Source organism: Gymnoscopelus braueri (genome assembly GCF_963280865.1).
Source record: "Gymnoscopelus braueri genome assembly, chromosome: 13".
Taxonomy (NCBI): Eukaryota; Metazoa; Chordata; class Actinopteri; order Myctophiformes; family Myctophidae; genus Gymnoscopelus; species Gymnoscopelus braueri.
In genome coordinates, this window is record NC_137615.1 from 13101059 (window position 1) to 13126070 (window position 25012).

General features: G+C 42.8%; 2 protein-coding genes across 3 annotated transcripts in view; both read right to left on the minus strand.

Annotated features, from left to right (window-relative positions):
* Positions 1-11190, minus strand: part of kpnb1 (karyopherin (importin) beta 1) — a 31527-nt gene extending 20337 nt beyond the window's left edge. Inside the window, exons 1-10 of one of the 2 annotated variants that reach the window (XM_080448043.1) lie at positions 10629-11190; positions 9192-9250; positions 6087-6269; positions 5541-5741; positions 4662-4814; positions 4448-4507; positions 4140-4229; positions 3007-3117; positions 1915-2016; positions 836-1060 (exon numbers count right to left, since the gene is read on the minus strand). In XM_080448043.1, coding sequence (XP_080304169.1) covers positions 836-1060; positions 1915-2016; positions 3007-3117; positions 4140-4229; positions 4448-4507; positions 4662-4814; positions 5541-5741; positions 6087-6269; positions 9192-9250; positions 10629-10668 — 1224 coding nt within the window. In that variant the 5' untranslated portion in view covers positions 10669-11190. Of the gene's footprint in view, positions 1-835; positions 1061-1914; positions 2017-3000; positions 3118-4139; positions 4230-4447; positions 4508-4661; positions 4815-5540; positions 5742-6086; positions 6270-9191; positions 9251-10628 lie in introns of both variants that reach the window. The other variant, XM_080448042.1, reaches the window with a different exon arrangement.
* Positions 11191-20024: 8834 nt separating this feature from the next.
* The window catches only part of fbxl19 (F-box and leucine rich repeat protein 19), a 29634-nt gene continuing 24646 nt past the window's right edge, over positions 20025-25012 (minus strand). The window contains 2 exon segments of the mRNA XM_080447389.1: positions 20025-21562; positions 23398-23619. Of these exon segments, the coding sequence (XP_080303515.1) occupies positions 21255-21562; positions 23398-23619 (530 nt within the window). The 3' untranslated portion in view covers positions 20025-21254.

The window sequence follows — 25012 nt, forward strand, 5'->3', positions numbered from 1 at the left end:
CCTCCTCCTCCTCGCGAGCCTCGCTAATAAACCCTGTCTCGAAAAGCCCCGCCTCGCCCCGAAGGAGCCCCGTGCCTAAAAACGAGCGCTCTGTCTTCAATCGTACTGGTTCTCCAAACGTACTGTGACATATATATATACGGTATATCTATATACACACACTAGGGGTGTGCCGATACACTAATTTCACGAAACGACACGATATTGGGCACACAACTTCGATACGATACGCACTTTTTTATCATGAAAATATATGGGGGAGAAAAAAAGCAAATGCAAACAAATATTTCTGTTTTTGCATTATTCAGACATGCAAACTTAGCTTTTCAGCTTCCACTAGCCGTTTTGAATCCAAATAGGGCAATAGTGTGACACCTGACCCGAAAAAAAAAACAGCATGTTGTCACCCTTTTCACCTCGGGGCTGTTTGCATGCCTGATTATTATTATCGTTATAAAAATAAGTTTTTTTTTTTCTCTTTATTTTTTTTTTCAAAAAAAAATTTTCAAACCTTCTTCAAACGGCGCGGCACACCTCAGCAGTAGCCCCGGCCCAAAATTGGGACGTTTGCCAGGGTTGATAAACACTGATTAACTGATTAGTGTGTTCATGGTATTGGTATGCTTACATTTCATATCAAACATTTCTGCAATTCTGCAACCTTCACTAGCAAAAAAATAAAAATAAAGACATTGTGAGAATGAGCTCAACTCTGCAGTACGTGTCACATAACCACAGTAATTGCCCCGGCGCCAACTGTGATGCCATATCAAATAAAATAAAAATGTATAAGCCAGCAGTAGCTTAAATCTAAGTTCTTAGTGAATCAGATCACCTGTATGACGAGGGGTTTCAGCTGGTTGAGTTCAGGTCCTTCCAGGATGGAACCAAAGGCCATGACCGAGGCATCACGGTAACGCCAGTCAGGGTGCTTGATGTGCTCTTTGATGAAGGGCAGGACGTGGGGAACCACATCGTCCTCACAGCAGGTGGCCAGCAGCATCAGACACACACCAGCCGCTTTGCACGGGTTCCAATCATCGTCGTCGTCATTCTCATCCTGGGAGGGTGGGGGGGGGGGAGAGTTGTTTTTAAGTGCTCTTGACCGTTATAGCGGTCATTACAGGTCATTCACTTTGGGACATTCTTTGGATGTGTATGGGATCACTGTACCATGTCAGTAAAGTACACTTTGAATTTGAATGAAACAGGAGAAAAAGGACATGTGATAAGAGTGAAAGAGAGGGATGGGGTATATGTACAGCAGGTTGAGACAGTAAGAGAAGAGTAGGGTGGGACAAGGCAGAAATACTGCTGGGGAATGGCTGGACTAGTTGCCAGCCATTCGTCATCTATGATGTCAAATAATTTAGAACCTTAATGAAAACCAAATGTACTGTAACCATTTTATCATGTGGTTCTCGGGATGCATATGGGAACGGCAACACTCCACAATGTGGATCTCTGACTATATGTGGCCAGTCGTTAGTCATCTATGATGTATGACTCCAAATTTCTATTTCATAGAACTTCAAAGATATTTGAATACACTGATGGTAACCTGCACACTTAAGACAAATCACACAAGCATTAAAGCGTGTGTAAAAATCTCAAACTGTGTGTGTAGGTCTCAGATACAATGGTTAAGTTATCCATCACACTTTCAGCGTGGTGCATGGTTTATCATCATAGACCAGACAACTCACCATCACTAGCTTTGCTTTTATTACAAAAGCTTGCGAATCTGAGATGGAGAGACAGGATGAGTGAGAACTAACAAGCGTTTGAAGGAACAGGTTGAAAAAAATAGATGTTAACCTGTCTGTTCCTGCAGAATATTGGGCAAAGACAGAATACTGGACAAACAAACAGGGAAAGAGAGAGACAAAACATTAACAGACATATGGTTCCTACCTGTTTGGTGAGTGTCTGTGTGAGGATGGGGACCAGGTACTGCAAGGCTCCTTTGGCATAGAATTTACTGGTATGCTCCGGGGGACGGCCCTGCTCCGAAGCCTACCATTGGATAAGGAAGGACACGAACAGACCAAAGTTAAAATGACAGGGGTGGTTTTAACCAGTAGTGCTGTAAACACTGCTGGAGAGATACAGTGAGCTTTTGAGTGAGCAAGCTGACCAAGTCAGGCGCTGTTAATAGGTCAGTGCTTCCCAACGCTGGTCCTCAGAAGCCCCTTACTGCTGGTTCTCCCATTTAGAAATCCATCAGTACTAGGGGTCCCAGAGAAGCGAGGTTGGGAACCACTCATCTAGGTCAGTTCAATTCAAATACTTTAGTCGACAGGACAGGAAGGAACCAAGTAACTTAAACTAAAGCACAAGTAAATGGACACAATAATTTTGTGTTACCCACTTCAGAGAAGCTCCAAATACATTTTCTGCTTTCAATAGCCTAAAAAGTAAATACACAAGCCACTTACAAGACAATCATAACAAACCTTTCAAACAAGCATGAAAGTGTACGCAAGTCCCTAGATACATTGTAGGGAGTTCAGACATCACACATAAGGCGTGGTAATAATAATATTTATTTGTATTGCACTTTAAAACATATAATCAATCATAGAAGGTTAAAAGCAGAGTTTAAAAATGTCAAGCAAAAGAGGATAATTGCCGACAGCGGTTACACAACAATTTAACACGACAAGGCCTTCCGAAATAAAAAGGACTGTGGTGCACGATTTGGTGCATGATTTATCATCATGTCAACAAGATATTAAGAGATAGTGAGTGATAGTAACGGATGGATGTCTAAAATTCAGAAGAAAGGCCATTTGTGGGGTCCAGCAAAACCAAAAAGACTACATTAGACAGGCCCTGCTGTCTACGTCTCCTGGGTGAAGTGGACCCCGTTTCACTCTGTGACATCATAAAATCCACACTGTAGAACTCGCAACAGGCAGAGGAACTGACGTCAGGCAAACAGTATGAGAAAAAGAGCTTGAGAGATATCTTTACAAAAAAAACAAAAGCACAACTCACACACACCTCAGAGGCTTCGATAGCTAGGTCCATCTCCTCGTCACAGACGTTGGACCAGAACTCAATGCCCTGTAAGGCCACCTCGTCTATGTCACTCTTCATGGCTTCTATGGTGATCTGGGGGAGGAGGAGAGAAGACTGTTAAGTACAGAGGGACGTAGAGGAAGACATGTTTTCTTTATATTGGTAGCCAAGCTGTAAATGTCATTTCATGTCAGTCTTGTTTTTATTTATTTCTCTATATATATATATATATATATATATATATATATATATATATATATATATATATATATATATATATATATATATATATATAAAATCATTTAGAACATAAATGCAAACAAAATGTACTGTATAACTGAAAATGTAATCATGTGGATCTCGGGATGCATATGGGAACAGCATCACTCCAATGTGGATCTCTGACTTTGTGGCCAGCCGTTAGTCATCTATGATGTATGACTCCAAACTACTTCATAGAACTTTACAGATATTTTAATACACTGGTCACACCAGCATTGAAGCGTTTGTGTAAACATCTCAAAAACTATGTGTGTAGGTCTCAGATACAATGGTTAAGTTATACATCACACATTCAGCGTGGTGCATGGTTTATCATCATAGACCAGACAACTCCCCATCACTAGCTTTGCTTTTATTACAAAACGTATGAGGAACTGAGCACCTTGTGGTTTAGAGTAGGGCTGTGACGTATGGAATGTTAGTTATCTCAGCAAAAAAGTAAAACCTCCAGGCAGTTTTTATTCATATTACCTAGCTTTAGCCCCTGTTGAACAATTTGACTCCAAATGTGGCCAAGGATTCAGCCATATCGGAGCCCCATTTACTTCCATTATAAAGTTATAATTGAATATTTCAAAAAGTATAAATGACGTGAAAAAAAGTACAATCTCAGTTGGCTGATCGGTCGAGCGGTTTACTTGGCTCCGGACAAACGGATACAGAGACTGACCCTCTTATTGACTGCTAGACTCCTGCACAGTCATGCTGTAAACAACAGTCCTGCTACTTTAGGGGAAGTGAAATCAACAATAACGACAACAATAATAAATGTATCCGTTACGACAGCATGACACTCCCAAAGACCAGAAGAAACCACAATATTTGTGTCTCACCGCAAAGAGAGCAGGGCCCATGTAGGTCTCCATGTACTGGTAATACAGAGACATGATCTTCACCAAGTTCTGTAAGGCCGCCACTCGCACCTATACGACAAACAGGACAGTTAACATAGAAGAAACATAACTGAATGTGTGAACGACTTGACGGATGAGGTCCAACTCCAAGTGTAATGAAAACACCCTTAGACCAAACACAAAATGGAACCAGTTTAAAGATCTTCTACTGATGCATCTAAATAATATTCTTTCCTCTATTGTGTTTGGTTTCTCCATTTACAGACAGTTGCTTGTTTGGTACTCACTCTGGTGTCAGGACACTGTGTTGCTTCACACACCACCTGCATGATGAAGTGTCTTTCTGTCTGTAACACAAAAACACATAAGAAAACTGTATTAAAAGTAGTGGTTTGTCCAATGACCAAACTCAATACTGTGACCTCTACGTTCTAACCCTCCTTTTCCGGACGGTAAAGGACAAATGGTAGCAGGAAGATGGAGACAACCCTAGCTCCTTACCTCCTTGTCAAAGTTGGCTTTGGTGAACTCCAATGAGTTGAGCAGGGCGTTGGTTGCTGCCAGTTTGACATTGTTGCTGGGTTCTTCCTTCCTCATTCCCTGGATGATGGCTGTCAGGATCTGGTTGGCATTGTCCTGCAGCTGTTCTGGGTCCTGAACAAATAGCAGCATGTTAGACGCGTGTGTGTGTGTGTGTGTGTGTGGTGAGGGGATTCATGGTTTCATTTATTTTCATGTAGAGAGTAGCAACATGCAACATCTAAATCAACAGGAAATGTCCTGTCTCGCAGAAAAGGCGTTCTCCAAATCAACTATTTTGGCCCAACCAATATGGGATGTTGGGAAAATCTTTTATTGTCTGCCAGTATATAACCGTCCAACCGGTGTATATTTGTGTGGGGCTGTACTCACTATGTCCTGAAAAGAAAATTTTATCATGTGGATCTCAGGATGCATTACTCCAAACTTCTATTTCATAGAACTTTAAAGATATTTTAATACACTGATGGTAACCTGTACTTAACACAAATCACACATGCATTGAAGCGTTCACAAAAACTGTGTAGGTCTCAGATACAATGGTTAAGTTATACATCACACGTCAGCGTGGTGCATGATTTATCATCATAGACCAGACACAACTCACCATCACTAGCTTTGTTTTTATATTCAGATTACCTAGCTTTAGCCCCTGATGAACGATTCATCGTTTCATTTATTCTCATGTAGAGAGTAGCAACACAACAACATCTAAATCAACAGGAAATGTCCTGTCTCGCCGGAAAAGGCGTGCCCCAAATCGACCAATATGGGATGTTGGGAAAATCTTATATTGTCTGCCAGTACAACCGGTGTATATTTGTGTGGGGCTGTACTCACTATGTCCTGGCAAATGTAGCCGATGGTCTCCAATGTAGACTCCTTCATGTGTTCCGTGCTGGAGGGGTCGGTTACATTGGCCACCAGCTGGGGGATGAGCTCGGGCCACTGGCTGACTGTGATCTCAGCGCAGGCGATCGCTGCCACACACTGAGACGCAGAGCTGGGCCTGTATGTCTCTGTACCTAGTGTCTGAAGAACCTGTGGTGACAAGAGATGGAGAAAGCGATCAGATACACCCGTCACCTGGGAACTTTTATTTTTCATTTTAAAACTGGAACAGGAAGGTAGAAAATGGACACCATGACCTCCACACAAGCATTGAAGCGTTTGGTGTACAAATTTCAAAAGCTGTGTGTGTGTAGGTCTCAGATACAATGGTTAAGTTATACATCACACTTTCAGCGTGGTGCATGGTTTATCATCATAGACCAGACACAACTCACCATCATTACTAGCTTCGCTTTCATTACAAAACGTATGAGGTACTATGCCACCGCACAGATTAACTCAATCAGAAATCGTAAACACATCATGCTTCCTTACAAAGTTCTTGATCTCGCGGCGCGCGTTGGCATCGATGGCCAGCCATCTCTGCTGGTACCCAGTCTTGACGTCGTTGTCTTTGGAGGTCAGGGAGTTCTTCACCTGCAGGCCGGCTGCCACACGAGCCACCTGGGTGTTCCCTGGGTTGGCTAGGACCTTGGACAGCTCCACCAGAAAGGTCGGCTGGATGGGGAGGTGAAGGGCAACATTATTAGAGAGAAAAGAGGATAAGAGTGCCTTTCTCTCAGAGGGTAGAGGGCAAAGGGAGAAGGTGGAAGAGACAGAAATGTATGGAAAGCAGTAAAGAGGAAGAGCAGAAAGCATGGGGTGATAGCATGAGACCGTCAGAGGCAGAGTGGGGGGGCACCGATATGAGAGTCAAGGAGAAGACGTGAAAGGAGTTCAAATATGCAAATATAAGATGGACTCTGCATGAACACTGCAGAGACCAGTGAGCTGTATTCACACAAGCTCGTCATTACATACTGTATAATATATATTGTATATAGACAAACATTACACACATCTTCATCCCCCACGGCAATAGACTGCTTCACAGAGGGCTCCTACAAGCTAAAGCCATAAATATCTCCTCTAGCACCACTGCTACATAAGATTTTTGTTATGCTCTGCTGCTCTGTGTTGTTTCCTACTATGGTGAAAGTAAGGGTGAGGGCACTGAGGCCCAATGACATGCAGAGGTCAGTGACTCAGTGTCTACAACAACAAATATGTCTTATTAGACGATTATTAGACTGCATGTCAAAGTAGCTACTGACCCTCTGAGGTTTGTCCCCAATGCACACTAGCTGATAGCTGCTTTTCAGAGCGTTAACCTCTTATCCCCCATATGCTTCCTTGACCGGGGTCTCCCAGGGGTCTGTACTTGGCTAGGGATGGGACTATAATCGTTATAAAAGAAAAACGCAATCGTATCGCGGAGATTTCAAGTTATCGTGAAATTGTCCTCCGTCATACACTATAGGATATATTCGCTTTTTGTTGAGCTGCAAATTCAGTACCATTTAAACCCTCTATACTTGATAAAACAGACCTGTAAAGATCACATTTGGTACGCTCATATTTCACTACACAAATTGATTCGCCAAAAGTAGCAGATCTACAAGCTCGCAACGCGCTGTGAGCTTATAAATCGGCTATTTTGGGCGAATGTTCCCCTCAGAATAGGGATGCTGGGGGTTCAAGTGGTTACTTTTTCCCCTGTGCACCAAATCTCTTTTCTCTCGAAAATAACCAATCAACAAGCTCACAAGACATTGTGTGTTCAAATGTGTTGCGATGCATTATGAGCTTTAAGATTATTCTTTACCAAATGTTCACCCATTATGACTCAGAATAGGAATACCACCGCGTCATGTGCTTATGCTGGAAATCATCTTAGGTCACAATATTATTGCTGACTGCAGAATAGAAACTACTGTATAATATTTAAGCATGAATAGCCAATCATAGCCAAGCTTACATACATGTTCATGTTTTATATTTTTCCCCATCTAAGCTTTGCTATAAACAAAACGATATGTTGTGCTTACTCCCAGCCTATGCTAATGTCGAATATCACAACTCGGCCTAGATGACTATGCAAATACAGTAGCTCTTTTTTGTGCTTTACTTCCTCTTCCCTCATGTGCAACCTGGTTGCGTTTATTTCAGGCATCCAACCAACATATTTTTAAGATTCTTTTTCAGGTTATGCGCAAACTAATACAAACACAATCCTTTATGTTTCCCCAGTATGTTACTTCTGAATGAGTGTCACATTTCTTTCTCCAGACTGCAGCAGCAGCATGCTCTTCCTTTAAAAAGACATGCATCCCTCTTAGGCCACCCACCCTCTTGGCTGTGTTACCAACCAGGCCTCTAAAAGCCACAGAAAACGCTGCGTTGGTTTATCTTACAACTCGGCCTCCCCTCCATCTCCTGTCTAATGCTTCAGACCGTTGCTGACTGGAGCATTGTCGTGCACTTTCCAAGTGAAGTCACCCATAAGGAAGACTTCCATCCCTGGGCACGGATCTGGCATTTTGGTCTGGAGCCACAGTGGATCATTACCCCAAAACTGACATGTCATTTTTGGCATTGTACTAGAAAGCCATATTATTAAACCACTTAAGCCCCGTTTTATGCTTCGTTGTAGATCTGCTATCTTTGGACAAACGTAACGTATTTTCACCTTTTATGACATGCATAAAATAGGGACACTAGGTTGACAGACAGTGGTTAACACTAGATATATTACCTCTGCATGGTGGTGGGGTCACCTGCTGGAGTGCCTAAAAGAGCAGATAGACTCAACTGCCACAGCAATTATTTACCAGTATGTCCAGTGACCATGTCCCACATTGATTACATCTAATCTACAAATGCATATTTTGATCTGTGTCCACATTTCAGTTTTTTTTTTTACTCTTTGATTGATCAATTTTCTTCTCAATGTCTACTATTGAGTTGTGTCAACCAATTTGTCCATATGACGCATCTATAACCATGTCAATTGTCAGAGGTTACTGTATCACGTATATTAACAGCTGGCCTAATTCTCCAGTAGGCCAAAACACACCTTCCCTACCTGTGGAGATCTGTCTATCCAAATGTCACAGTACATTATATCTAAATAGAAATTGTATATGGGGCAACTATAATAATGATACAGATATTCCTAGAGGACAGTAGATTTATTCGAACATAAGAGGTAAATCGCGTGTTGCGGGCATCCCACAAGCTCCAGCCCTTCCCTGGTGGGATTGGGGTGTATCTGCCATGGAATGCTAACGCTAGCAAGCTTGGTCTGTCTCCCTTCATTCACTGCTCAAACTGATGTCTGACTCTGTGTGTGTGCTGTGTATGTGCGTGTGTGTGTGTGTGTGTGTGTGTGTGTGGCTACTAGTCAGCCATCGTGTGTAGATGGGGTGTGTGTGGCGAGTAAGGAAGGGAGGGAGGGCCCAGCCCAGGGAAAAGCCGGGCGGGTCACACTCACCGCTAGCTATAGCGTCCTCAATCTGGCCACCATACTTGTGGCGCTAACCTACTTTCACATCAGCAGTAAAGACGAAAAAAACACACACAAAAACCCCCAGTACTGACCAGGTTCTCAATCGCTGCCTGCTCCAGAAACTTCTGTGCCGCTTCCAATTCATTTCGATCTGAGAGGGAGGGAGGGAGAGATGGTTACTCAATGTAATGCTGGCTAATTTAGCTAGCTGAAAAATGCTAGCTAAGCATGCTTGACTGTAGAACCGAAACTGAAAAGTGCACACTAGCCGGCCCTTCAGATGTGGGACATGATGGGACAGTGTTCAGTGTGTTAGTGGTGAATTCCATTCAGTTTGGGGTTTGGATCCATTGACACTGAACATGACGTTACACGCCAGGGATGAAGGATGCGGTGGTTCTGGTGCCAACAACATGCTTTCCAATCCAGACCTAAAAGCTCGTCAGTCAGCTAGCTGGCCAACTTTTCCACCCAGGTCTCAAACTTAAACATTAACCCGATTAAAGTCTACAATGATCAATCAACACTTACACTGGTTCAAATATCAACGACACCGCCGTTTAACCGGCTGGCTGTGGGTCGCATATATCTCGGATGATCACTTTAGGTTGCTTAAAGTTGGAAAAGGCCGACTCATTTTTTTTTGCACATGAACAGCCCAGCCTCACAGCAAAGCAAGGCTGCTAACCAGCTAAATATACTAGTGGAACGCCCGGGATTCGAACCCGGGTCTCTCTCTCGTGGAAAGCCCATTATCTTAATCCTAGACTAAAAGGTTATTCCCTGTACACCGGGGGAAGATATTAAGTTTTAGGTCATGATCAGGCAGAGGCTCAGAGCCACTAACTGCTACACCAGCTAACACACACCACCAGCAGCATGGGCAGCAGGGTGGGTCGCTGCTACCGATGCAATGCAGCTGTCACAATCACGCTTAGTCACGTCAAGAAGCCGCTACGACCCCCCGGTTCATTATGACATTATTATATAGACGAGATGTGAATGACAGCCGGGCAGGTTTCCTGTACTGTTAAACTCTTGGGTCGGACCGGCAGCCACCCGCCTTCCGCCAACATAACGCATGTTTAACGACAGTTAGCGTGTTAGCATGAACGGAGCCGCATCCTGCAAGCGAGCAGGCCGTGTATGTGTATGTGTGTGTATGTGGCTAACTTAGCAAAAAAGCTAGCAGCAACATTTAGTTGCGCGCCCGGCGTCGCGCGAGCGAAAAAAAATTGCCGATCTACAAGCCCACAGCGCGTGGCGAAAGCCACGCGCTGTGGGCTTGTAGATCGGCTATTTTTCCGCTTGCGCGACACCGGACAACAGATAAAGTATAAATCCCGGCTATAATAGCATCAATATGCTAACAACTTAGCACTGCTTCAACACCGGTTCCCCCCAACTTTCACCGCTTCTCCAGCCACACAGTTGAACGCGGCCACATTGTAGCCGGGTTCCTGTCGACTAAAAAAAGACACATAAACAGTGGTGTGTGTGTTGGGTTAATGTCGGGGTGTCGTTGTCACCTGGAGAGACGGTTTTCTCGAGGATAGTGATGAGCTCCATCCTGTTCTCCCCGGTCGGTCGGCGGCCGCTCTGCTGCTGCTGCTTCTTCTTGCTTTGCTGCTGCTTCTCCCGGGGCGGGTGGGTGAAGTCAAGTCAACTTGGTCGCTATGCTAACGAGGCTAACGGGGGTGGGCTAAACCAACCGCTAACACTAGTTTCGATTGCCGCGCAACAACTCAAACCGGATTAGATTTCCTCTTCAGCCCCGATGCTGCTTGCTAACTAACTAACTAACGTAACTAAACGGGGGAAACGTGGATGAGAAGTCGGCGGAAAAAAAACACACCCGGCGAGCAGAACGGCACTCACTCCCCCCCCCCGGCACGATCCGACTCAGTTGACGGGTTTTTTTTGTGTCTCTACTGTCTGTGAATGTGGGATAAATGTGAGGCAAGCCTGGACCTTATGTGTTTTCTAAGCAGCGGGGCTGCCTGTTCGCATCCTGTGTGTGTGTGTCGCTCGGTAGGGAGGGAAACTAAAGGGCCGCACTTGTCTCCCCGGCGGAAGGATATGATGGCTCTCCTCCTCCTCTCTTCTCTTCTGCGGTCGTTGGTTCACTAGAGAGACACTAGAGGCACCCTGCAAAAAAGGACGGAAGTCCCGCTTTAAGTTGAGGCATGTCTTTACCCCTTATGCCCCACTTATGGTGCCAACATTTCTCTTCACACCCCCCTTAAACATTTGTAACATTTTTTTATACTGGGATCAAGACTATCATAGATGATTTTTTTTTTTACATCGATTTTGATATTTGCTTGTTTATGATATCGATTATGCAAATATCAAAATCGATCAAATATATCTATGATACCTATGAAAAACATTTTCAGAATAGTTTTATCCTAGCATGTTTCATCTTCAAAAATAAAAAAAAGTTTAGGCATGGGTTTTTCATTTGTTTCTAAATGAAGTTTAGGCATGGCTTTAACCACGTATGCCCTAGCTGGCGTACCAAAATTCCTCTTTTTTCTTTCCTAAAATATTCGAAATTCTTAAAAGTTTTTCTTCACATTTTTTAAAATTTCTTTTTCTAAAAATCTTCAAACCTTTTTTTGAAAATAGCACATTTACACACTCACAGCTTGTGAGCTTGTAGATCTGCTATTTTCAAATAGACAAAGTACAAAATAGGTTAATTGATTAGTTTATGCATGGGGTTAATAATCCATTAATTATAATCCAGTTTATATACTGTACTGTTAAGTTTAGGCATGAGTTTGGTGCGTTTGGTGCAGTTTATTTTAGGTTTGGATTTGGGGAGGGCGGAACTTCCGTCCTCTCTGGGGTGGCCATGGTCACATGACCATTCTTTGCTGTTCCCGCGCGACTGCGTTGGTTTGGTTGCTCTTGCGCGCGCACGTGCGTCAGCTGAGGTCAAGCTAGTTTTCTTTCTTTCTTTCTTTCTTTCTATCTTTCTTTCTTTCTTTCTTTTATTGCTGCTGCTGCTATCTGCTACTAATGATTGTAATATGTTTATCATCACATTTCATAAACAGCCCCTGTGTTTTGAAATATTCTTTTAACTTTTCTCTCTCTCTCTCTCTTTCTTTAGGTTTTAAAAAGATACATTTTAAGTTCAAAACCTAATACTCAGGGTAGATGGCACATGATAATTACTTTTGATAAAACACTTTTATTAATGCTGCTACTAATAATTATAATGTTTTTCAGCACATTTCATAAACAGTCCCATGTGTTTTACAATATTAAGAATACACATTATAAAACAAAATAACAATAATGAATATTTTTCGTAATCTGATTTTCAGATTAGATGCTGTTTTGCTGTTATCTTTGGGTTGCTTATCTTATCTCAGTTTAGCTGGGGAAGATTTATGTGTGGTTGTTGAACCAGGTGATTAAGAAAATATGGTCCACAATTTTGACAGTTGTTTCTTCATAGGGACATGACCTGAAAAATGGGTTATCATCAATCATAAGGAATTCTCAAATGGTCACATGCAGGCTGAGAGAGCACCTCACGTAGACAAACTTTATAGACCTTTTAAATTGACAACATAAACATTCAAACGTTTATTTCCTGTTGCAGTGTTTGAATATCAGTAGCTGACAGGAATTAGAATTGGGTCCAAGCGTACTCTCCGTCCACTGAACTCTGATACTGAACAAACACTCCACAGAAATGATCACTGCCACAATAAAAAGTCATTCATGCCCTCATCTCCTCCCGCCTAGATTACTGCAACTCACTGTATGCAGGAGTTTCAAACACCTCCCTCTCTAGACTGCAGCTCGTCCAGAACGCGGCTGCAAGGCTCTTGACTGGCACCAGAAGGTGCATCACATCACTCACATTTTGGCGTCCCTTCACTGGCTTCCAGTCAAATATAGAGTTGATTTTAAAATTGTATTTTTCGCCTATAAAGCCCACCATGGGTTGGCACCGCCCTATATATGCATGATGCTTCCTCCCCCCGATAACATTAGGCCACTAAGATCAGCGGATCAAGGGCTCCTCAAGGTTCCACACACCCTTTTTGGCTGCTGCCCCAAAACTATGGAACAACCTACCGCCATCTATCAGGGCTGCACCCTCGTTGGACATTTTTAAAAACAGATTAAAAACGCACCTGTTCTCCCAGGCCTTTTAAGCTGTACCCCCTTCCATGGAGAAATTGTTGGACACCTGTTTACGTGCTCCCACATTTTCCTTAATGTTTCCTTAGCTACTTGCCTTTTTGCTATGTTTTTTTGTATTATTGCTTTTTTGTATATATTGTTGATCTTTTTGTTTTGTTTTTTGTATTTTTGCTTGCAGTTGTATGTGTATGTATTTGATGCTTTTTTGTGTGGTTTTTAACCCTGATGTACAGCACTTTGGTCAGCCTCTGGTTGTTTTTAAATGTGCTTTATAAATAAAATTGACTTGACTTGACTTGACTTGACAATACAGAGCCCCAGCCTCTCCAAAAAAAAAAGTATAAATCACTTGCACTACCATCCACAATAAAGGAAAATTACCCACAAGTCTCCTCTGTTATAAACGTTGATTTTGTGTTGTAGTGTTTGTGAATATCAATAGCTGACAGGAAATAAACTTGGACCCAAAGCTGTAGTAACACAATTTCACTCAAGCTAAAGCTAATGTAGGTTAATTGAATAATTGGGATGTCAATGAATCGACATGAAACATTCTATGAAGATTGTTTATAATCTACTAAATTGATATTTTTTCTGATTAACCACTTAGCCCTGTATTATACTTTGTTGTACAATGGTGCCTGGCAAAAATAGTGAAAATAGCAGATGAGCTTGTAAATCAGCTATTTTTGCAACTTTTTAAAGAATCGTTCATTCATCGTAATCAAGTGAAAAGTTTTAAATAATCACATAGGCTATTGATTTGAAGTCATATTCAGGGTTCATCGCCATGCCGGCTTGTGGTGTACATTTTTTTCAAAATATATTTTTTGCCATGGACATACAAATATTACCAGAAACAGAGCAGACCTAAATGTATACTACTAGTGCTGTGGTCCTCAAAGTGGGTTGAGGGACCTTGAAGGTGGTCCAAATGGACTATTACAGGTCTGTAACTGAGAGTGTACATTTGTATACACACTCAGAGTTATGGGGGTCTTTGAAAATAAAAAGACCCCCATAAAAAGAAAAAAGAAAAAGAAATAGAAAATAAATAAAAAGAACCACTGTACTGGACTCCTAAAGTGTCATAACAAATCAGTGTCATACATATTCTGAGGAAAACCTGGAGACTGACATTCAGTAATTGGGCCTTATGATCAAAATAAGAATATTATAATGTAAAAACACAATCTAAAATCTCAAAACATATTTGTCTGTGTAATATGGACATATTGATGACCCCTGGTCATATTGCGGGCCCCGCCCTAACATACAGTGAAATGTGGCCTCTGCATTTAATCCGCTATGCAGCACACAGGGAGCAGTTTGGGGTTAAGTGTCTGTCTTGCTCAGGGACACACCTGAACCAGGGCGCAAACCTGGGACCTTCTGTTTCTCAGGCGGCCTCTCAGCATTCAGCTATGGCTGCCTATAGAGATCTTTGTGGAATTTCATACCATTTCCCCCATTTTCATCTAGCGCAGCTAAAAGATAATGTATTGTCTCAGAAATGTATTGTTTCAGAAATCAAACTCACACCAACATATTGCTCTATTCTGCATTGATGACAATCTATGAGTTGAAGCTCAGTCTACTGTTCCACTGCAATCATCAATAACGAAAAGGTATTCATCATAACCTAGAAAACAATGATTGGGACAATCATTTCATTTGCCAAGTGTCCTTTTATTATTGTCCTCCTGTCATCTCAGCGAATGGGTTTCAACTGGTCTTGCACTGGGATCCAAATTTTACCATGAAGTCAAGAACCTAAAATCACATGTCATATCATATTACACAGTATTGCTCTATTAAAGCTATTGAAAGATTGCAAACATGTCGGAACATCACAAGCCCCCTTAGGGGCCTAATGTACTCATTGAGAAACACTGATGTTGTTTTTGGACACCTGTCTCCCAAAGGTTTCTTAGTGTAGTTGAAAAAATAGCAGAGACACAAGATTGTAAAAAACAACCCCATTGTCTTTATTCAGTTAGTCATTTTACAGTAGTCACTCGTAAGTAGCTGCCTCGAGTTGGTCTTTCACTGTCTCTTTTTTTTTCTTGTTTGTTCCAACTTCTTCCTCATTTTTGATCAACACAATGGAGGAGTCCATGGACAAAGTATAAAAAAAGACCAAAAAAGTAAAACAAACATAGAAAACAAAAAAGAAAGAACGCGATAAAATGCCCCTTTTCACAAAGAAAACAGGAATTTTGGCAAAAGGTAATGGCGATTATGACAATGATGATGAATATCCAGTGCATCTTTAAGGTGTAAATGTTGATAACGATATGCAAGTGTGGCTGTTGAGTTCTTGGTCAACTTTACTAAGATACATGTGAGACTGGGCGATGAGGGGCGTGACATGCGTTATGTCCCGGTTCCTGATTGGATATGAGCTTTTGGGATTCTAAGATTATCTTCCAATCATGTTTGACCTCATCAGACAAACAGTGACTCGATTCTATGGAACACTGTCGACAGTTCTCATTGTTGATTTGCATCAATAATATGCTAGGCTCAGGGCATCAATCCCCACGTTACAATCACAGTTAACAGAAAAGAATAAAAAAATATATATAGACAAAAACAATAGAAAAAAAAGGACCCATTCAGACTTTGAACAATTTCACACATTGAAACATTGATCTGGTGTCTATGGCACAAGGCAATTTTCTGCCACATTGGGCATGAGCGTGGCTGGCCTATCTGTCTGTCAGCCACCCCCAACCACCCCTCCCCGCAGCCCTAAAACATCACAGTACATTTGATATGGCAGGGCCGATAAGACGAGCAGCACAGCTTCATGGCAATTTGACGACAAATACTTTTCTTCTAATGGAACCGTGCTACACGCTATGTGGCACGGGTAGGCCCTTCTAGCTAGTTCTACGTTGACACATTTCTAGTTCCCTCATTTGGCCATTTCACGATTTGTCCTGGTGATGTACATTTTGAATGTAAGAACAATCCCTTTTGATCCCTTAATCAGTGCCTCTGCCTTCTATGATAGGCCATTAATTCACACATTTTGCTACATTGACAGATACCATGAGTGTAACCTAATTTATACTTCTTCATATGAACTTGTTGCTCGCCGCTAATTATTTTTAAACTACAAAATATTTGTTTTAAATTACATTTTGTGGGGGCGAGTGACACAGTGATACAACGAAGTATAAGTTAGACTTAAAACAATTAAATGAAACAGAGTCAGGACCAGTATTGAGAGGTGACTGGAGACATTATATAGGTCTTCTTTGTTCGTATTGCCAGCTCTACTCTGAAATATTTTATTTCTTGCCTCACCATGTGACACTTAACTGTGGCCTTGTTTACAAAATGATACTAATGCTCAAATTTCTCATTCGCGACACAATCCAAGGCTTTGTAAACAAATACAAGTTGCAACGATGCCGAAATCAGTTGTCAGCACTGATTCTCAACTTTCTGAATATATGCTTGAAAAGTTAAGACTGTTCCATATCATTGTTTCTTTACAGTAATCAATCCACACAACCCAGGATAAGGTCAACCTGACCTTTCCGCCAACTCCAAGACAGACAAAACAGATTCATGGAACTTTGCAATGTTCAAGAACATGATCAGAGCATTTCTTTAAAAAAATGGGGAAAAAAAGACACAGGAGGTAATGAGAGAAGTACACATGAGAATACAGAATCAACAATAAATGGATGGGAGTTGTTGCATCCCCACCACACACACACACACACACACACACACACACACACACACACAAAGGAAAATAAACCATTAATGGAGGCAGTGTGGAAAACAGTAAAGACAGGAATGTTTCCATCAGAAATTAAGGTCATTGCCATAATAAATGGCACAACTTACAATTATGATTACAAAAACAAGAACATTAATCAAGAGTGCTGTGGTAAGAAAAAAAAATGATACACCTGAGAAAACATGACAAATCACATCCCTACACATGGATGGAAAATGAAACATTGTAATGGCTGCTTTCAGAGCCAATGTGGGTTGGCTGTGCAGAGGGGGCAAAGACAATGATGAATGGACAATGATGTGTAAAGCTTAATTTATATGCCATTGCACGACATATGCATGGTGCATAAATTAGGCTTCAGAGGCCACAGAAGATGATGCGATGAGGGCTTTTATGGTGCATGTGGGGACTGGGGGCATTTCAAATAAAAGAAAATAAGAGCGAAAGGAGGCAGGAATCCATGATTGAGGCGAACGTTGAAGACATTGAGGCTCAGTTTCTAACACCCAGAGCTGTCGGTATGATTTCTAACACTTGCGCACGCGCACGCGCGCGCACACACACACACACACACACACACACCCAGTCACACTCACACACAGACATGTGTACACCAGGAACAGACACAAAGGGGAATGCCATGGCCAAAAACCAACCAGAAGTAATATTCACTCCTAATGCTATAGAGAAAAGTGCTGTCTACACCAATACTGTCAGTGCTAACGTGTACAACCCCCAATAGCAGCTCTGAGTTATTTAGTCAGATGGAGCCGGGTAGCTATGTGCCCACTGGAGCTTTACAGGTTAATAGTGCGAGGCGGTAATACCTCTGTAGAGATCGTTATATTTGTATAAAACAACACTGTGCTGGACCAACAGAGGCTATATGAAACGTTTTGTTCCAAAATGAGATGGACTGTGAGAAAGAATGTCAAATTCACACTCAATGATTGATGAAGGTTGGAAAAGCCCTTGATTGGCAAAATGTGTACATTAAACCTTAACAGACTGGATGAGGTAATATTCTCTCCCCCCCCCCTCCCATCAACAAAGCATTTTGGAATAGAACTCTTCATATAACCCGGCTGAGAATATCGAGCAGTAAATCTGAACCCTACCATTTTGGGGCTGCCTGGGCTTGCTCAAATCATCTCAGTACCAAGATGGTCCTAGTCCCATTGGCTTATGGGAATCAAGCTGCATTGTATATGCAACTCAATGTATCCCTCAGACTTTACTAAACAGTTTATACATTCCTAAAGTCCACGTCTAGTTCTGTGCCAGTGTTGCAGCCTCACTACGAAGAACACAGAGACGGAGGAAGACAGAAGATGAGAAACCACTGGATCCCCTGGTGTATTTACAGAGTAAGCAGCATGTCCAGACGTGGAGGGATTCAAACCTGCAGCGTCGTACGGTTCTGGTTCTGGTTCTTCGGGGTGAAAGCCTGCCACATCTGAGGCAGATAACAAATCCGGCATAGGTCAGCCATTTCATCTCCAGCCCTCCCCTATATCTATCCACTCATCCAAACTCATCAGACACCCATCATTTTGCAGCCTGCCCCTTACATGAACCTCGATTGTTACCGAGATGATGACAACCCACTTTCAGGCTACAGCACATAGAAGTCGATGAAGTGATAACGATGGCACATTGGAACAAAGGAAATAGAGGAGTGACGGCAAATAATAAAGGCTAAAAAGAGGAGAGATGAAGGAGGCATATGTGAGGAGTGCTGGTTCTCCTGGAGTTTGTTTGGTGTTGGGGGGGGGGGGGGGGGGTAAGGTGTTTACACAGAGCCTGGGTGGGGCTGTAATCTTTCGCTTTTAGTCTGAACGCTTCCTTGCCTCTTGTCTTTCATATTAATTGTCAGTTTGTATGTAAGCTGATACTGTGCGTCCTGCAGGCTGTACCATCTGTACCGTATTGTATTGCAGACTAGAAGCTTAAACCTAATTTATAATTTGTCGCAAGACTGTCGGTGAAAATAATCACTTCACCTGTTCTGTTGAAAATAAGTTATTTCTTGGCAAAAGCGTAATGGCATTGCGATGAAGCATGAGTTAGGCTTTGGCAGTCCTGTGCACAGTCTTAGCTTCTCTCCATTTTCTTTTCAACGTCATTAACTTTTAACACTGTGCGCACCTCAACAAAGCCCACACACTTCCCAGCTCCCTGACTCATTCTTCTCACCCATTGGTGAGAAGGGCAGAACAGGGGCAGTTACACTGGGTGTGCTACTCATTGGGGCAACTAGCTAGCTAAATCAGGGGGAGTGTTGCAAGCCACTGAAGAGCTAAACCTTTGACTCTGCATACGTACAGAAGCTTTTAGCTAGCTGACTGCCAGGTGAGACATTAAAGCTACCGCTTGATAGGTCGCTGGCTAGCAATATCACGCCACAATGTCAGCTTCAGATGACTTATACACTGACAAAAAGGAGGAAACGTCAATATTCTGGTCAACACGAGCCCAAGATGGTTGAAGAAAATGGATGGATGACTTCTGGGAACATAGATTTTGCGCAGTGTGTGAGCACAGCTAGTTCCGTGTCTACAATGGTGGAGACCATGACTCATGGATGAAAACTATGCCCAACCTTTTATGCAACAATTTTGCGTCATGAATCCTGTCATATTACCCACTAATTCAACCCAACTTGCTCTTAGAAATACTGCCCATCTCCCACTTTTCTGACATTTGCGTGTCAAAAATAGGGCTGTCACAATACCAACAGTTTGCGATACAGATATGAGCCAGTTGTAACTTGATGGCTAGATCAGTCTCAGTGACAAGAGGCAGGTTAACAGCACAAACTAGCATTCATATTTCTTCTCAATTTCTTTGGCTTTTGTATGAAGCAACAAGCAGGATTCTGTAAGTGTTTATAGACTTATTCTTTGTTGCCTTAGTTTAAATCTGGACAACGGACCACCCCACCCACCTACCCACCCATACACACACACACATACATACTATATTAACACCCTCACTGTGAAGAGTTGTCTTACTTGGGACATTAATTTGGATGTTTTGTCCCGTATCGTGACAGCATGACAGTATTCAAAAGTACACAATCAAATCTTCAATGTTAATTTATCCATTTGTAACTCTGACTCTGGTTACATTTGTTAAATTAAACAAATCAGGATTTTATAGTGCATTGTTCACAACCATATAGCTAAGACCTGGGGAAATCACTTCAGCTCAGAGGCATATGATTAAGCCTTCCCTGCAAGACCTCCAGGCAGAAGTTGGTTTCATTTTAAAGACATACCTCACTCTGGAATACAATTGCAAAAGTTTTCACTAAATACTTTAACCTTGCTGTGTATACTGATCCAATATTAGCTGATACCAAACCTTTTGAAAGAGTTTGAACACAAATAAGACTGGGCCATAAGTAAAAACACCACTCTTGAGCATAAACGGGAGATCACCTTCCCTGTTCGGTTAAAGATCTTCAACCATGAGTGTCTAAAGAAGGGGGAAGGGCGGGAGTCACCGTTCCAACCAACAAGAGTGCCAAATTGGAGGAGTGTGAAGTAATCGGGACTGCTTGGACAGTACAGCTGGTTCCCAGCAAAATATTAGCAAGGACATAAAACACTTTCCCTAGATAATACAACTGGTACCAAGCAAAAAGTTTTGGAAAAAAGAATAGAAAATAAATGAAATACTGCGTTTACCCTTTCCCGGGACTGCAGCTATTGGCTAGCAGATGGATGGCCTTAAGTGGTGATTGGTTGGGTGGAAGGGAGGGTTCAAAGGTTAAGGTAATTTACAGTAAACTACAGATATATACACACACCCAAATTGTACAGAGAACAAATATGTACATGCTCAGGTTTCATTTTTTCATTTTTTAAACTATTTCCAAGACTTCTCTGTTCCAGCGCGTCGTCCTACTCTCTGTCCGACACGGTGGCCGTCCTCCGAACACTTTTCTTGTAAGTAAACCCCCCCCAAAAAAAGCCCCTCCCAAAAGTAAATGTTGCGAAGTTCTGTATTGGGCTCACGCTTTCTCTCTACCCCCAGACTGTCCTATTGCTGCCCTCTCCCAAATCCCACCTCCCCTCCCTGGTCGTAGTGTAACTTGGGACGAGAGGCAGATAGGGACGTGGGGCGGGGGGCGGGGGTTGGGGGGGTGTGTGTCAGGGGTCGGCAGGGGCCCGTTGCAGGGGTTGAAGCGGTGGGTCTGATGACATCATAAAAGGGCGCCTTAGCTGTTCTTCAGCAGTGTTCTGTCTTCTGGGGGACAGGAGGACGAGGAGGAGGAGGAGGAGGAGGAGGAAGAGGGGGTGACTGTCGTGGTAGCAGACGAAGAGGAGGAGGTCGTGGCCGAGGAGGCCGTGGCGGAGGAGCAGTAGGAGGACGACGACGAGGAGGAGGAGGAGGTAGGGTTGGGGGGGAACGAGAGGAGCTGTCCACTCTCGGAGGAGAGGAGGGAGCAGGAGCGGAGGTCCACCGTTTGCAGAGAGGAGCAGCGACGCAACAACGGTACACACTGCTCCGTCACTTTAACACAACCTGGGGACACGAACACACACACACACACACAAAGATTCAGCGGTAAAACCTTACAGACTGCTCCATCACCCGCATTTTTTGTAACATTAATAATATAACTACATAGTTACTATAGCATCTATAACTGTATGTGTGTGTGTATATGCACTTCATGCACATGTGCCTACTACAGTAGTTAACGTGTGAAGCCTGGTTCATGGTCGAAGTGCATGGTTGCAAACATTTTCATACACCCTGTGCCTGCCTTACATGTCAATCTCGCATAATTATGCTGGCGTGATGTGGTGGTGGAAATAGAAAAAGAAAAACCTCCAAAGAAAAGCAAACTATTACTGCTTGCAAAAGTGACAGTGAAATCTGTTTAAATGGGTTTCAGATGCCCGAAAAATAGACTAAATCAACACGTTACCAGGCAAGGCATTTTATCACATTTCTCTGCATATAATATTAAACTAAACCCATGGGGCACAAGAATTATGTTATGTTCGTCAGTTTTCCAGCCAATCGTCACCAAGACGGTTATTGCCAAGCCAATCATCCATGGCAGCATGTTGACATCACCGCACCGTCAGGTTGCCTAGTTTACTTTTTATGATCTACGTACGACCTCCGTGATCGGTCAAGGTGGGCAAAAAAAAAGAGGTCACGGGCCCACAAACACTAGCCTGGCATGGCCTGACTAATATCACTGCGTAGATATTAGTCTCTGTGTGGAACCAAGGGGCGGATTAAAAAAAAAATGCCTCTGGTGATAAACCCACCCCATATTTGCATACTGGCCCCCGATTGGTTCCCCACAAAATCCGATCACAACCGAGCGAGGCCAGACTAATCTGCAGAGGGCTTTTTTTTTTGTTGTTGCACTGGCAGATTTGTCTGGTTTCCAGGCTACACAAACACAGGTGCGCTGGGAAACATGAGCCAGGCCTTACGCTGCGTTCACACTAGCAGCTACAAAAGCTACAAAACGACCAAGCGTTGCCAGCTGCACTGCTGCTGAGTCACCTTTGAAGTGCTGGGTTACACATTGCCATCGTCAAGCGTGCGTCTGACGAGTGAGAGAAATATAAAGGCCTTACAAGCAGGATTTATGTGGAGAAAAGTTGAAGCAAGCTCAACTTTTGTGTAGCTTTTAATTCGACTTCGCTTGAAAAACGACCTGTCGCTTTGTATCCGCTAGTGTGAACGCACCATTAGGCTCTCTTCACATACAGCCACAAGACAGTGTGTTCATACCTGCTACTAATAGTTACCTGAATTATGGGAGGATTATTATTTTGTGGGAGTGGGAGTCTGTCTCTATCTCTCTAGAAACAATTGTGTGTCAGTGTGTTTGTATGTGTGTGTGCTTAGGATGTTGTGTAGGGTTAACGATTCCGGTTCCTTACCGATTCCCTCTTAACGGTCCGATTCCTTAATGGTTCCCTTTAACGATTCCTACATTATAGAATAATTATTTGTTTACCAACATTGAGACTGGACGTCTGTCGTCTGTTAAGGGGTCTATAGGGGATTCCAAAAGAACCCTTAGAAGTCTGTAACTCTGAGAGTGTACAAATGGAACCAAATGAACCCTTACTGGTCCATTTGGTTCCATTTGTACACTCTCAGAGTTATGGTGGTCCTTGAAATTAAAAAGTTCGAGAACCACCGGTATTGCAATTGTATAGCAGACATGAAGTCCACATAACCAGCTCTGACAGTGTGATAAAAAAAACAGTTCCGTATACGGTTCCAAATGCAATGGGAGCCGATTCCGGTTCCTCGATGTTGGAATCCGGTTCCCTCGGTTCCAGATGATCACGACCCTAATGTTGGGTGGTCTGCGTACGTACCTGCTAGGTTGATGTGCGTGAGACTCTCTCTCAGAGGCGATATAGGGGAGCTCAGGGTGTGAACCGTCTGGTCCGTGATGCTGCCACACTGACTCAGGTCCAGCTTGGCCAGGTGGGGAACGTAGCGCACCAACAGGCGCGACGACGCGTCCGTCAGATCCAGGCCGGCCAATCGCAGCTCCGTCACATTCTGGAACCGCCCTCCCTTGGTTTCTCCGTGTGCTGCATTGCCAGTGACGAGGGAAGAGATTAATTTGAGGAGCAGGGACGCGTTCAATACATTTTGGAGTCAAGAGACAAACGAGAAAAGAAAACAGAAAAAGGTCACTATTTCAGATGTTGTACATCTTATTTATTGTTCTCGCTGGGGTTTAGAAAGCTCTTTCAGTGTAGTAGCAGTAGGCTATATGTAGTAGCATAAAAATGAGCCAATCATGGTCTTACTGGTGCCAAGTGGAGATTAGTAACTTTCTGAGATGGAGGTTTTCAAACCGGTAAAGTCCAACACAATAACAGCTTTAGCTTTTTACACGTATGCTGAGCAGAACTTATTTTTGTCTCGTTGGTGATTTGTATATTTGAAATAACGCAACCATCATAGATGATCCAAGATCTAATTTGTGCAATATGCAAGAAGCCACAGGCACCGCTTTGAGACCCAAGAAGTGCGCTGGTCATCCTGCCAACAGGAGGGGCTGGGGATGTATGCTGTGCAGGGAACTCTGCAAGGCTTGGGGAGGCCCTATGGGCCTGGAACTGCCTCAAGAAACAGAGCCAGGCTTTTTGTCTATGGTGGATGTCACAGGAACAGCTTCTTCACCAAAAAAAAAAAAAAAAAGTGTGAGGCAAATGTCCCACAGCAAGCCCTGTAAGAACTGTGGGGGCAGAGGGAAAATGGTGCCCAGTTTGTCAGTGTGGGGTGACTGACAGAGCTAATTGACCTGGGCTCAGGGATTGCCTGGTTTAGCCTAGACACGGCTCTATATTTGAATGTTGACTGAGTAGGTTACAAGCAATGGCAGTGGCTCAGAGCGGCCGTCTTGGAATCGAAGGCTCACGGTGAACTCACAGCTTGAGAAACGGCATTAAAGTACTCATTACGTAAAAATAATAATAGTACATAACGTGTCGGTACATATGGATTCACTTTAACATTGGAACAGATATATAGAACTGTAGAAAAATATCAATGTGCTATACTATACTAGCAGGGTATTGCAAATGATGCTCTGTATGTTGTTTTTGTTACAGTAGTTAGGAAGATAACTTGAGAACAGAAATCCAGATTTTCAGGAAACTTGGAGGGAATAATCAGTAGGCTACCCACAAGTCACTTTTGGGTTCAGGTGTCCTGTTTTTATAATATTTTTGGAAAAATAAATAAAGTAATTGAAAAAACACGGCCCCTCGCGCATTAGAAGGACAATATCAGTCACCAGAACCAAGGACGGGTGTTTTCGATGAATCCGTCAACAGGTTTGTATAGGAAGGGGGCGTGTCTGATAAAATGAATATCAAATATCTAAATACTGAATCAAGCAACTTAAAAACTGTTTGGGGTGCTCACAAAAGCCAGAGTAGACGTTAAAATGACCCCAAACATGTGTGAAAGTGA